The sequence below is a fragment of the Cavenderia fasciculata genome (assembly GCF_000203815.1).
Source record: "Cavenderia fasciculata unplaced genomic scaffold Scf_Dfasci-F-a-25c12.r2-5, whole genome shotgun sequence".
Classification (NCBI taxonomy): Eukaryota; Evosea; class Eumycetozoa; order Acytosteliales; family Cavenderiaceae; genus Cavenderia; species Cavenderia fasciculata.
In genome coordinates this window covers 3210833-3224523 of record NW_004457729.1, presented here as the reverse complement: position 1 = coordinate 3224523, position 13691 = coordinate 3210833, and the positions used below count along the sequence as shown (strand labels likewise).

The following is a 13691-nucleotide window of genomic DNA, read 5'->3' as shown; positions in this document are numbered from 1 at the left end:
TATGATATGATATGATATGATATGTTGTATGTATAAATATAGTATATAGTATAGGTACCTGGATTATGACAACAATAAATTGAATGGTTTGATAAACTTGCATCCTTGCATCCTCTAGTTAATTGTGTAAAATATCTGTAACAGAAATATATTAGCATCTAATTAATCGAATCTCTATCTATCTATCTATCTGTCCAACTTACTGTTCAATACAATATCTTATATTTGATTGTGATTCATTTGTTGACATGTCTACAGAAGTAAGTGCTGCTATATTTATATATATATTTATATATCTATATAAACAACAATAACTACCTATATTATATATGTATAAAGGTAGGTAGGTATATTCAGCTTGAACTAAACAATCTCTGATATGATGATATAGAACTCTTTCCTCCCTATCACGATATATATATATTTATCTATATCTATCTGTCTATCTATCTTTCTTCTCTCTTTTTTTTTTGACAAGATAATAACAAAATAATATTTGAAATTTTGTTGGGGAAAACCACAAAGACTAAAGACTTGAACTTCAAAACGTCACACTCTCTCAATATCTTTGTTTACTTTGTACATCTCTATTATAATTATAAAGTTGATCAATTTACATCATCATCATCATCTCATTTCTTTAATTACACACTCTAGAGAATAGAATAGAAACTTGATGTACTTGTAGTAGAAGTCGAAGAAGTTTGGTAGATAGAAATTAATGCAACCTTCATATATATCTGAACAATAATAATAATAATAATCTTAATCTATCGTTATTAGAATTAGAATACACTACCCCCATTTATGTCTATCTATTCATTTATCTATCTATCTATCTCTCTAGACCATCGACTGTTAAGGAATTCCTGTCTCATCATTATGTTAATAGACCGATCGATTGGTCATAACTAATTAGTTGTCATCATCATGCATCATGTCGTGTTATTATTAGGGTTATCATTATTTAGATTGGAGAGAGAAAGAATGATGAATGCGGTTGCTTCTAAATTAGATTTGGTTGGTTGGATGGTATGGTATGGTTGGGGGTGAGAGAGAGTGAAAAGGAGATCAACGACTCGTCAGGCTAAGGTTTCATGTGTTGTTGTTGTTGATTTGATTGGGTGTTATCCACTTAAACAATCAACAGACGAAAAAGGTGTGTGCTTTGTGTCTGTCATTCCAGTGCAGTCGACTAAACGACGATGGGCAGCAGCAGACTAGTCTAGTTAGTTACAATAATCGACTAAATATAATACTGTTGTTTTAAAATATGCATGCTACCACCACCACAATGGCAACCATCACCAAACCCTTGACTTGAGATCAACGATTGGGCACCAACACGCAAACTAACAAACTTGGTTTGTTTGTTGTTCTAGGACTAATAGGGTGGTGGATGGATTGCATTGGGAAAACAATCCCAACAACAACAACAACAACAACACATCGCCCACCATCATCGATAGATGGATGGATGGACAGACAAACAGACAGACTAGTGGAGACTCCAAAAATATAAAGAGTGTGTTGCAGAGTACTAGCACAACAACAACACCATAATGGGTGATTTTAGAGTGCGACTCTGCTATTATAGTCGCCTTTGGATATAGATTTTTTCATCACATATTACACATGTCAGACGGATCAAGCACCCTGCACCTGTCTCTAGCCATCATGGATCGGATTGCATGTCAATCGATTGTTTGGAATGTAAAACACACACACACACAATTGATTGTTTGATGCAATCACCCCTCCATGAGCGGGGGTTTTGATCCTAAATTTAAAATGATCCCTTCATCGTCGAGAGTGGCTATGAGTGTTGTGGTCGACGGGAGGTGGCAACTATATGAATGGGGGTGAGCCGACGATAATACTTAGTAGTAGACCATCCAATAATAATAATAATAATATTAATATTATTATTCGGGTCTGCAGATTTATTGTTCGTAGGGGGTTTATTTAATCATTGTTAAGTCATCTCAATCAATCAATCACAATCCCCATCCACCAATATAACATATATATATATTTAATCATTTGCATTCATTTTCAAATTATCCAATCCATCCATCCAGTATTTCACACACAGTTCCCAAAGTTTGTGTGTTTGTTGTTGGAGAGAAAGAAAGAAAGAGAGAGAGAGAAAGAGAGTGTGGTGTGCGTGTGTGTACTCTTGTGTTTTTAAGTTAAAAGCTGTGGTAGCACTCACTATAGCAGGCAGGCAGATAGACAGAGACAGACAAGCAAACAAGCTAGCTTGGAAAGGAGGAATCACACAATTAATTATTTCACGGGTGTACCTACCAAACTAAAGCAACCAGCAGCCAAGAAGAATATCTCATTCTCCCCTGCACTCTGTTCTTTCTTGTTCTTTCTCATAAGGTGGACGTCAATCTCACCTCTTGCTCACCTCCTTCACTCACTCTCACTCACTCGTTATCTACTGCTGTAGAGATAAAAAGATAGATATAGAGAGAGAGAGAAAGAGACACAGACAGATATTAGTTTCGTAGGTGTTCTTTCGTTGTCGTTCAATATATTATATATAATACATATATCTCATTAAATATCTCTTTTATATTAAATTATTATTATTTGTTCATTTCATTCCACTCATTTTACAAATACGACCAACCGTTTAAAAACAACATCGACACTATATATACGCAACAACTACTACTACTACTACTACTATAGTATCTTGTTGGTTAGGCACGAGTAGAATTCCGACTCGATAGTCTGTCACCAGTGTTGTTTGATCTCCCTTTTTGGTTTCCTCCACCCTAACTACTAATACCATCATCTATTAATAGTTAATTTTCCAAAATATCCATCCACTGTTGTATTTATTTATTTATTGTCAATAGATTATAGCTTTTCGTTCGAACATCCATCTCTTTAATTGTAAATAATAATTAATACCCACCCCCACACATATATCAATATATCCATATATTCAAAACAAAAGAACTCTAAATACTTTAATACATATTTAATATCGGTACTATATACACACTGTCTTATATATAAATATACATATATTTATTATTATTACTATTATTATTTTTACTCTTTTTAATTAATATTAATTAATTAACCCGACCAAATTAAATTATTATAATATATAATATAATTTACTTTATTTTTTAACATTGACATTATATATATAATAATAATTAAAACAATGTCATCAACTTCAACCTCTCCATTGGCGTCTTCATCGCCATCAATCAAAAAATCCAAAAGTTGTATGGATTTGAGTGTCATCAATATTTCGCATTCCCAATCACAATCCCAACTCCTCCCAGTGGTTCCGACAATGATGGACATTGAGATTATGGGTGATAGTAGCGACCACCACGCCGCCATGATGGAAGACTTGAAACTTGGCGAGACACTCTTGCTCAACCTGATGCACTCACGTGACAAGATTCCCATCCTCTCGTCATCTGGCAGCAGTTTCAAGTTGTCTAGTTCGTCGTCATCGATTCCGATAAGACGCGAAGGTAGTCACAGCCATCTCCCACACAACAACGGCAACGGACATTCGTCGTCATCGTCTTCCTCATCGTCCCATCACCACCACCCATACGGTGTGTCCAAGAGTCTGCCATCTACATCAATGATTGATCTCGGTCTCGACAATAACAATTCATTGGCCAAGCTAAAGAATCGACTAAATTCTAGTACCAACAGTATGCAGTCCTCCACCACCACATCCATGCAATCGACTGCCAACTGCTCCCCACCCAACGGTCGTTCAAGATCGTCTTCACCCATCAGTACTCCACCATCTTCATCGGCCCACTCATCATTTTCCCCCATCGCATCGTCCTCATCGTCATTTATCAATAACATCCTGTTGATCGATGAAGAGGATTCCATCACCACTTCTCCAGAGTCGGATTACGAATGTTCAAGACTCTCGCCACCTGTACAGTGTATTGAAGAGTTGAGTTTTCCTCCCACCGCCGCCACCACCGGATCCTCTAGTAAAACTTCTTGCAGTGTTCATGACCTACTCGTTCCAACTTCATCTCCTTCTTCAACTTCAATGCCACCTCTAAAATATCATCATACCACCAGTAAATCAAACCATCAATTTATTCATAACAATATTAATAATAATAGTCCAGCCAAAAATCGTAAAACCTACTTGACAAACCCAACGTCATTATCCACTACCGGGCAATGTACCTTTGATGACCCATGTCTACTCTGTCGTCGCGGTACTCCTATACTCCTCACCAAAACTGCTACCTGGGCCAGTATCATGAAAGTTGTCTTTTTCACCCTTGCCGACTCTCTTCCACACAAGACCTACTATTCATTGAAAAGTGATGTCTATGGATTCATGGATCATCACTGGGATATCTTATCTTTAAATAAGAAAAAATCAACCAATTGGCATAAACAAATTCAAGATATGGTAAATATCTATTAAAAGATAAAAAAAGTATAAAGTAATATTTATTAATTATAAAATCTCTTAATAGTTGTCTCATAGTAAAATAATATTCGAGTCTGGTGTAGAACTATTGGGACAAAATGGATTTTGGAGATTGAAACATCTAAGTGATCCATGGTTGGAAGGAGTGATTAGTGGATATGGAAATCAAACATCATCCCCCTCCTCCTCGACCATTCAACCACCATCACCACCAACACAATACCAAAATCTTCGAATCTCTTCTTCCAAAGTTCCTCTATCAATGATACGACCAATCTTACCAGCAAATTAAAAAACAAAACAAACCAAAAAATGAAATGTTGTAAATAATAATAATAACGACGACAATGATAATAACGAATAACAAACATATAATATAATATATAAACCAACCACACAACAAATAATAATATACAAATCAATCATAAATGTAAATAGCAATAGAAATATAATCCAAATAATAAATATAATATAATGACTAATAATAATAATGAATAATAGGAATAATAGAATAGAATAATGATTAAAATAATTTAACCAACCTGAAATAATATTTGTAAATAAACAATATAAATAATTAAAAATTGATAAATTTAGTTCTTTTGGTATTCTTTGATCAACAAACTTAGTTCTTCCTTTTATTTATTTTTTTACTATTTTGAATAGAGCATCTTTAAAGTATAGTTGATCATGAAAGACATAGATGAATTCATATGACATGGATGTTGAAGTAGTCAAGTTTAGTTTGGCATCAGGAGCAATCAATCGATAAATGAATCTTGTTGGTCCTCTTATCACTTTCTGTTGTTGTTGTTGTTGATCGACAGCAGTAACAGTAGGTGTGGATTGAACGGTATTGGAAGTACTGTTGTTGTTGTTACGATTAACAGGTAGACTACTACTATTATTACGACTGTTATTACGATTGGTTACTAGAGGTGTAGCATTGGGTGTGGGAGTAGGTATAATAGTTGGAATAATTAACGGTGATGGAGAAGGAGTTGATGTAGGTATAGGTAATGGAGAAGTAGTATTAAAAGTAGAAGAAGAAGAAGAAGAACTACTGGTCGATTTATCAATTGGATCAATTGTAGCATCCAACATTATTTGGTTATCTTTAAAGTATGGAACTAAAAAGTAATAGAATACCTCGGTATCGATGATACGAAGAGTTGCTTGTTTGTGACATCCTACATATAGAGTGGTATTGTAGTCTCGTTCATTGACAACCTCGAGACTATTGTTATTTCTGATACTATTGCAAATGGTCAATTGGATGAGTTCAAAGTCACTGTAAGCAATGCCACTGTGGATGTCACGTGTCTTGTACAATCCCATCAGTACCTTGTAATCATCTTCATTTGGAACAGATGATACTTGGTTTTCAAATGCTGGTTTGCTGACAATATCTTTGACTCTGTCATTGTCACAACAAACCTGTTTGAATGCCTTGGACAAGATGTTGTGGATCTTGAGTCGAATGGAAAATATATCTTCATTGTCACATGCTGCATTAAAAAAGTATCCATAGTTTAATTCTCTAACAAATGAAAGGTATGATAAATATCCTTCAAATTCTCCTGATTTCTAAATAATAATAATAATAATAATAATATTAATAATTTGTTTGTTTAATTTGTTTAGAGTTTGGATGAATTTAACTTACCGCAATGGTCCAATAATTATTCTCAGTGTCATAGAATGCTTCCCAGGGTAATGCTAGGGAGGTATTACCATCGGCACGAACATAGAGTGGAATGAGAGACTCGAGGAATGAACTATACTTTAAAACCTTGTTGTCATTTGGAAACTTTAAAAGAAATGATAGGTATTTGGACATGTCACGAGCAGTTGACCACATTCCACCCATCGGAACAGAGAACCCAAGATTGGTCACTTCGAAATGCGACATGGAATAATTGTTGGCCTTGTCAACCTTGACAGACATGGCACGTGGTCTTCTAGATTCGCTTGCCTTGAAGTGCGTGTCAAACATGCCAAGAGGATGAAGAAACTTTTGTCTAATATAGTCTTCGTAAGAGACCCAATCTTTGTTTCTGGAGGGTGTGTTCGATCGACCTTCGTAAATGTTGAGAGCATTCTCTAGAGCTCTTCCTAACAGTGTGTACCCAAGGTTACTGTAGATGGGTGACATCAACGATGGGAGTGGTCTAAACATGGTTCGGAGTGTGGCAAGGATTCGGTTGCAGTCACAGTCTTCGTAGGATGGTGATCGACATGGCACATCTCTTGGTAGACCAGACTGGTGACTAGCAATCTCCTCGAGAGTGATGGTACTAAATGTTGGAGCGGACGATTTCAGGTTCAAATCGTCGGCACTGTTGTCGACCGATTGAATATAAAATTCAGGCAAGTATTTTACGAGTCTGTCATCAAGATCAATAACACCTTCATCGCGCAACTTGAACATCATCAATGCTGTAAATGATTTAGTGACAGATCCAATACGAACGTTGTGGTCGATTGACAATGGAGCAGACGCATTGTTTAGGGGATCCTCATTACCAATCGTCTTTTGCCAAATAATATTATCACCATTGACCACTGTCATTGTAAACGATGGAATCTTCATATTTCCAACCACCTCTTTATCAATCAACTCACCAACATCCTCCAAAGCTTCTTTTACAATTTTATTATTTAAATTATAAATTCTATTTTTAATAATACATCCTAAAAAAAAATAGAAAAATATATTAATATTATATTTAATTAATTATTATTATTATTACCTTTTGATATAGATAATACAAATAGTATTAATAAAAATATTATTAATTTAAACATTTTTCTATTTTTACAAAGATGATATATTTAATTTCTCCTCCTCAATCTATCTATCTATTTATAAAGATTATCGGGTCTATCTTTACACCAATCAACTCTTCATTTGATTGATCTTTATTATTATTTTTATTATAAAGATAAAATATGATTGTGATTCCATGAAAGAGGGTGGCAAATTTATCACATGAAAGAAGATTTTCCAGTATTTGTATCATTTGGTATTATCTTTATAGTATAAAGTTCAAACATTGGTTTGGTAAAACAAACAATAGATATAGATATAAAACAGTGTTTGTGGGTGATGAACTTACTTTAGTGTTAAAATCAGTTACAAAATATTTTATTTTGATTGACTTTGGATTGGAGACTGTCGATCCAAAAAACTCAAAGGGTTACAAAATGTATCAATAAACCATATTGAGAGTTTGACGATATTATAATGTCATATCCTACATTGTAATCCAAAGTTGATGATATTATACATAAATTTAAAATTATCCAAATTGATTGATATTAAAAAATATCCATCTTTTTTTTTTGTTGGTCAACCTGGCATAGCTGGCACTAGTGATATTAATTAAATAATAATTTATTAATTAATTTTAAACGGGTATTCTATTAATGATTATCGCTACGAATTTCATCATCACCATCATCGTTTGTTGTTGTTGTTGTTCTATTTACAAGTAGCATCGATAAGATCCTCTTCTTCCATGTCTTCATCCTCGGGAGTTTGTGTTAATTTTAGCGCCATACCATCAAATTTCAATACAACCTTTGATTTTTTCGCTTCTGGTATATTTTCCTTTTTCATCAATGCATTTACTATTTTTTCAAATGGATCGCTCTAATTAGAAAGAAAGAAAGAAAGAAGGAAATAATAAAAGTGGTTAGTTTTTATACTTTTATAACTCTCCTTCTTGATTAAGAGATATAAATAAATACCGGTGATAATTTAAATTTATGAGTGGTTCCATTGTATCTAACACATAAAAGAATTTTTGGAGTGTCGTCAACGACAGTGGCAGCAGTTGAGAATGGTGCACCATTGGGTGTGAAAAGAGAAGAGGATGAAAGATTGGGCGAGGAGAGTGAGTGGAGAAGAGATGGTGGTGCTTTATATTCTATATCCTTGAATGCAACCATTAGTTCGTCGCCATCGATCAGTTCCAACTCTCTTGGTGTTTTGGTGTGTGACATTGCCAAACCATATAACTTTATCTGTACAGTTGCTGGATCCAATTGCTTTTTTTGGCAATAAGTGTCTACCAATTGTTTAATTGGTGTATCCTAAAAATCAATCAAATAAATGAATGAATGTTAATATCGATCCAAGATCTTTGTCCAATAAGACTTTTTGTTTATGAATGATAGTTACATATAATGTATCGAAAATAACATCCTCTTCTCCAACCAATTTAAATGTTAATCGAATCGGTGAATTATAGGGTGTTGATGAAGTGGTCGATGATGATGATGATGATGATGTAGTAGTATTGAGAGACGACGACGTTGCACTTGATGATCCAGTATAAGATACATCATATTCTTGGTATTTAGGTGGTTGGTAGATGTTGATCTTTGATGGTGTACTACCCATGACTACCAAGCCACCATCATCTTCTTCATCATCATCAATATCAATTGTTTTATATATACCCATATTATTATTACTACTATTACTACTACTACTACCACTACTACTTCTAATATTATTATTGCTATTCCTTATACTATTATTGTTATTATTATTATTATTTGAAGTTTGAGAGGGAAGATATTCAACATAATCATCTGCATCATCTAATGAGATGTATTGTTGTTGTTGTTGTTGTAAATTTGGTTGAGTAGTTGCCTTTGGGAGTGATGTTGGTATGGTTGATGAAGACTTTGAATGAGTTGGTGTCTTTATAGGTGTTGTTTGCGATCGTTGTAAGGTGGTGTCGAATTGACTTTCATATGCTTGTTGTGCTTGTTGTTCAGAGGCGTTGCTGTCTATAAGGTCGTCGTCAAAGTCAGCTCTTTTCTTTCGTTTAGTCGCTCTACCCGACAATCTCTCAGAGATTGGTGTAGTAGTCTTTTTCTTTCCTCTCTTTCCCTTTTTAGAGGGAGTATTAAACTCTTTGAATGCAAGTTGATCGTCTAGACCATCTTCATTCCCCATATCATCGAGTAAATCAATATCCTCGAGTGCAGTCATTGACCCTCTATACTGAAACAATGGTACATATTCATCATCGTCTTTGACAACTGCTGCAGTTGCAGCATCTGCTGCTTCAGTTGTTGGTTGTGTCTTTTTCTTCTTTCGTTCCATCTATCTATCTTTCTATCTACTATCTATCTATCTATATCTATTCTATTACTATCAAAAGTATCTAGTATACTAAGATAGTAATTGCCTATATCTGTCTTTTCACTTTAATTTCGTCGTATGGGAAACTGAGCTTCCTCTACTTCTTATTTTTTTATATTTAAGTCGCACCATCCTTTTTTTTATTTTCAAAAGGGATGTACTTTGGTCAAATGATCTGATAATTACCTGAAACAATAAATAAAAAGCTCCCCTTATTATTTTTATTATTATTATTTGAACCAATTTACAAAAATATATAAAACATATTAGACATTTTTTAAAAAATGACAAATAGAAAAATAAAAGTTGAAGAAGAAATATAAATTTACATTTCATTTTATTGATATAATAGTTAAGTTAATATTTATCTATGATGACGACAGATAAAAAATCAGACCAAAATTCCTTTTCAATGGAATTAAACAACAAGATGAAAAGAGACCCAAGCAAGTGTTTTCTTTGTGGAATCAAATTTGAACAACTAAACTCTGATTTTCAAACCCATCACTACTATGAGTGTTTCAAGAGATCCCTACTATTATTTGAAGAGACTCCAATATCCTCAAATTTGGATCCAGAAAAAAGAGTTGAACTGAATCTAAGAATTCTTGAAATAATTAAAACACATCCTTTGGTAGAAGGAGAGACTTGGTACATCAGAATGGGATCTTTCCTGGAGAAAATCAGAATTAACCTTCAATCCAGAATCTAAAATTGGAATAATCAACAACAAAAGCTTGGTAGATTTAGAGGGAGAAATCCCCTATGCTCTTCGCTCTCATATCAGAGAGAGATCTCTTGTGGCTTATCCAGAAAAGGTATTCACCTCCATAACTACCACTGAGAATCTGGTGATATTTGCTTGTAAGCTATATTAACCCTGAATTTCTTCTCCTCTTAGGTTTGGACTTTTATGAAAAGAAAATATGGATATCAAATTGAAATCCCAAGAGTTGTTAAAGTCGATGATAGAAATAATCTTTTCATTGATTATTCTTTTACCTCCAATGTATTATCTGTTTGTTTATCCCAAATGACTCGGATTCAAAATGGAACCTTCCAATAAATCCTCAACTACAAAATGGAAAATCATATTTGGGATGAAAAGGAACTTGGTATTAGATTCAAAGAAAGATTGTGTTCTTCTATCAAGACCGTTCCAAGAGATCTTAGATTGTATCAATTTAAGAAAGAAGTTGTCAATTTGATACTCCTACAGAAATGTTTGAAGAAATCGACATTTGGAAACCTATTTCCTTTAATCGCAATGCCAAAGCAAGTTCTTATTAAAGATTTTAATTTATTTAATTTGTACTAAAATTATTAATCGATTGATCATGACCATTAATGGAATAGGTAGTTTTTATAGATGAAAGAAATACAGGAGGATGGTTACAAATGGACAAACCCATAGGTTATCAATATGATCAATCAAGCTCTATGCCATCTAATAATCCAAAAGGAGAAAATGGTGATCACTATTGAATATCAAAAAAATATTTCCACCTCTGATTGCATATCCATAAATATAAATATGCAAATAAATAAATATTATAATTTGAAAATTTATTATTATTCATGCACCATCATGATGCACGATTATACGATGCTTTTTGGTTTTTGATTTGTGATTTATGATTTAATTTAAGATTTGTTTTTTTAACATTCGATACAACAGAAATTACATGTAGAACCTGAACCGTAGGTACTGTCCTTGACACCACACATTCCACCAAGGATGAGGACACGGGATTTACCGTGTTTGCGACGAATCGAGACGAATGGGTTGACTTCGAGGACAAAGACAGTCTCGGACGACTTGACCTTGATCCAACGATAAAAGAATCTAAACTCGGTGATATCTTGTTTGTCGAGGAGATAGACGGCACCGAGGAGCACCCAGAGAACGGCTGCTTCGTCACGTGTCTTGTATCGGTACCTATAGATTGGCATGAGGTGATGGGAAAGGTTCTGACCATCGGAATAGTACATAAAGAGTGAAACGGGGTAATAGACACTCGAAATACGTGAGCATCCATTGGGAAGGTTTTGGTTGGTGAATGGGTTACCAGACTGACTAGCCTTGGCACACGCGATCCAGAATACACCCCATTGATAGTACTCGTCAATCGACGATATCCAGAGAACGAGTGGGATGTGGAAATGAGTGTACTGACCGTCATTTTGAGACCAGTATGAGATGAATCCAAATCGAGGGTTACCAATCCAAACGATTGACAGGGCCATTTTGAGTTTAGCAGTGTCACGTTTATAGTAGATAAAGGGGAACATGAACAGTTTGGATTTACTGGCAGTGAAACAACCGCGCAACAACGATGCCTTGGGATGAACAAGGTAGATGAGACTGACGTAGGTGCGACCATCCTCACGGGCCAAAAAGTAGAGTAGGAGGATGTAAAAGCGCATACCAATCTCGTCGCCACTTGGTGACTCTTCGATGGCATAGTCAATGAAGCCGAATCGTGGCACAATGTAGAGTAGCGATAGATGGAACTTGTCGTTGCCGTTGCAAAGGGATGACTTTTTCCAAAACACTGGGAAGAGTGCGACAATCGAGTGTGCTTGTGACTTGTTGACACGGAACAGGGCGACCACTGGATGCACGATCCATACGATTGACAAGAGACTTGACTCGGACGTCTTGTCATGCTTGCGATAGTAGATTGGGAAGAGACGGTGGTAGCTACCATCCATATCATGTCGTTTGTAGTAAAAGAGTGAGATGAGCGGTATGGCAAACCAGAGCAATGCAAACACTCTGCTCTGTTCCGTGACACAACTATAATAGACGGGTAAAAAGTAGTGTGTACAGTGTCCGTTGACTTCATCGTTGTTGTAGTTGATGAGTCCGTATCGAGGGACGATATACACAATCGACAAGATAGTCTGGTGTTTGTTGGATGCTCCCACACTCGAGTCGAGTGATCCTCCATTTTTGTGGTGATTCTTTGACTCGCGTGACTCACTACTCTTGTAATGCCAAAAGAATGGAATAAGACGAGTGATGACGGCGAATGGGGTAGCCTCGCGAAGGAACAAACTGATGATAGGGTTGAACAGCCAGAGAAGGGCAAAGTGGCGACACAGGTCTTGCACGCGATAATAAAACACCAAAAACATAAATGCCTTGGATTCCTCAGCCGACTTGAGTCTGTGGAAGAATGCGAGCCAAGGCTTGGCAATCCAGAACATGCTAAAGTGGTAGTAGTTGAGTTTGTCGAGGTTATCGGTTCTGTTCTTGGCATGGAAGAGTGGCCAGAGGTAGACCTTGGTCGAACTGATGATATTGGTGGGTGGAAGATCCTTGTACGTGTCTTCCATCTCGACCATGTCCTTGGACGGGAGTTGCGTGTCAAACAAATCGACCTTGCTGGCATTTCGCTTGACTTTGAGGTCGGCGTCGAGGTCGCATACCTTGACACTATGCCTCCAAGTAAACAACGATACTCTGTTGGACACCAACCAAAACAATGCAACGCGAGTGTATTTCTTGAGACTAGTAGATGTCTTGTCAACTGCCAACAGCAACAAGATACGTAGTTGGTATTTATACAGAGCAGTGTCTGGAACATAGTTGGAGAGATGGTTGTTGTCAACAACAATATCACCTCCATCAATCTTTGGTGTGTCACCATTCATATCATCAACCTTTTGTTGGGTAATCTTTGTACGACGACGAATAAATAGTGGGATGATACCCATGATATTCGTGTCATCTTTGACATACTTGAAAAAGAGGAGAATGTTCATAAACATGTTGTCGGAAAAGTCGCGCCAGCTGTGACGGTAGAGGACGAGTAGGAACCAACGCAGATGGTCTAGTCCCTTGATCTTGTGCGCGTAGAATGGGAAGACATAGGTCTGCTCGACCTGGCTGGCTTCGCGATGGTAGTGCACATAGTAGGGGGGCAAGAGTGCGGGCGAGGCAAAGGTGAACTCGTATTGCGCAGAGTCACGTTTAAAGTAGAATGGCAAGAAGAGGGTGTTGCTCTGAGCACGCGTGGTCTTGTCGGTGACAAAGCGCCAAAAGAATGGCATGACCAGGGTAAACTC

General features: G+C 36.0%; 6 protein-coding genes across 6 annotated transcripts; 4 read left to right on the top strand and 2 right to left on the bottom strand.

Moving 5' to 3' along the window:
• Positions 1–329: 329 nt before the first annotated feature.
• DFA_01630 (uncharacterized protein) lies at positions 330–911 on the top strand (the record flags this gene model as incomplete). The annotated part of the gene is made up of 2 exons (XM_004359537.1): positions 330–339; positions 784–911. 2 exons carry the CDS (start codon positions 330–332, stop codon positions 909–911), a joined length of 138 nt encoding a protein of 45 aa, XP_004359594.1.
• A 2279-nt stretch (positions 912–3190) lies between these two features.
• DFA_01629 (uncharacterized protein) lies at positions 3191–4748 on the top strand (the record flags this gene model as incomplete). Its single annotated transcript, XM_004359536.1, has 2 exons — positions 3191–4435; positions 4503–4748. The coding sequence occupies 2 exons, from the start codon at positions 3191–3193 to the stop codon at positions 4746–4748; spliced, it is 1491 nt and encodes a 496-aa protein (XP_004359593.1).
• A 241-nt stretch (positions 4749–4989) lies between these two features.
• Positions 4990–9578, bottom strand: DFA_01628 (uncharacterized protein; the record flags this gene model as incomplete). Its single annotated transcript, XM_004359535.1, has 7 exons — positions 4990–4998; positions 5111–6043; positions 6123–7131; positions 7532–7574; positions 7949–8111; positions 8210–8554; positions 8643–9578. 7 exons carry the CDS (start codon positions 9576–9578, stop codon positions 4990–4992), a joined length of 3438 nt encoding a protein of 1145 aa, XP_004359592.1.
• Positions 9579–10698: 1120 nt separating this feature from the next.
• On the top strand, positions 10699–11102 carry DFA_01627 (uncharacterized protein; the record flags this gene model as incomplete). The annotated part of the gene is made up of 2 exons (XM_004359534.1): positions 10699–10840; positions 10987–11102. 2 exons carry the CDS (start codon positions 10699–10701, stop codon positions 11100–11102), a joined length of 258 nt encoding a protein of 85 aa, XP_004359591.1.
• A 174-nt stretch (positions 11103–11276) lies between these two features.
• On the bottom strand, positions 11277–12332 carry DFA_01626 (uncharacterized protein; the record flags this gene model as incomplete). The annotated part of the gene is made up of 1 exon (XM_004359533.1): positions 11277–12332. One exon carries the CDS (start codon positions 12330–12332, stop codon positions 11277–11279), a length of 1056 nt encoding a protein of 351 aa, XP_004359590.1.
• A 282-nt stretch (positions 12333–12614) lies between these two features.
• Positions 12615–13212, top strand: DFA_01625 (uncharacterized protein; the record flags this gene model as incomplete). Its single annotated transcript, XM_004359532.1, has 2 exons — positions 12615–13071; positions 13139–13212. The coding sequence occupies 2 exons, from the start codon at positions 12615–12617 to the stop codon at positions 13210–13212; spliced, it is 531 nt and encodes a 176-aa protein (XP_004359589.1).
• Between the last annotated feature and the right edge of the window lie 479 nt (positions 13213–13691).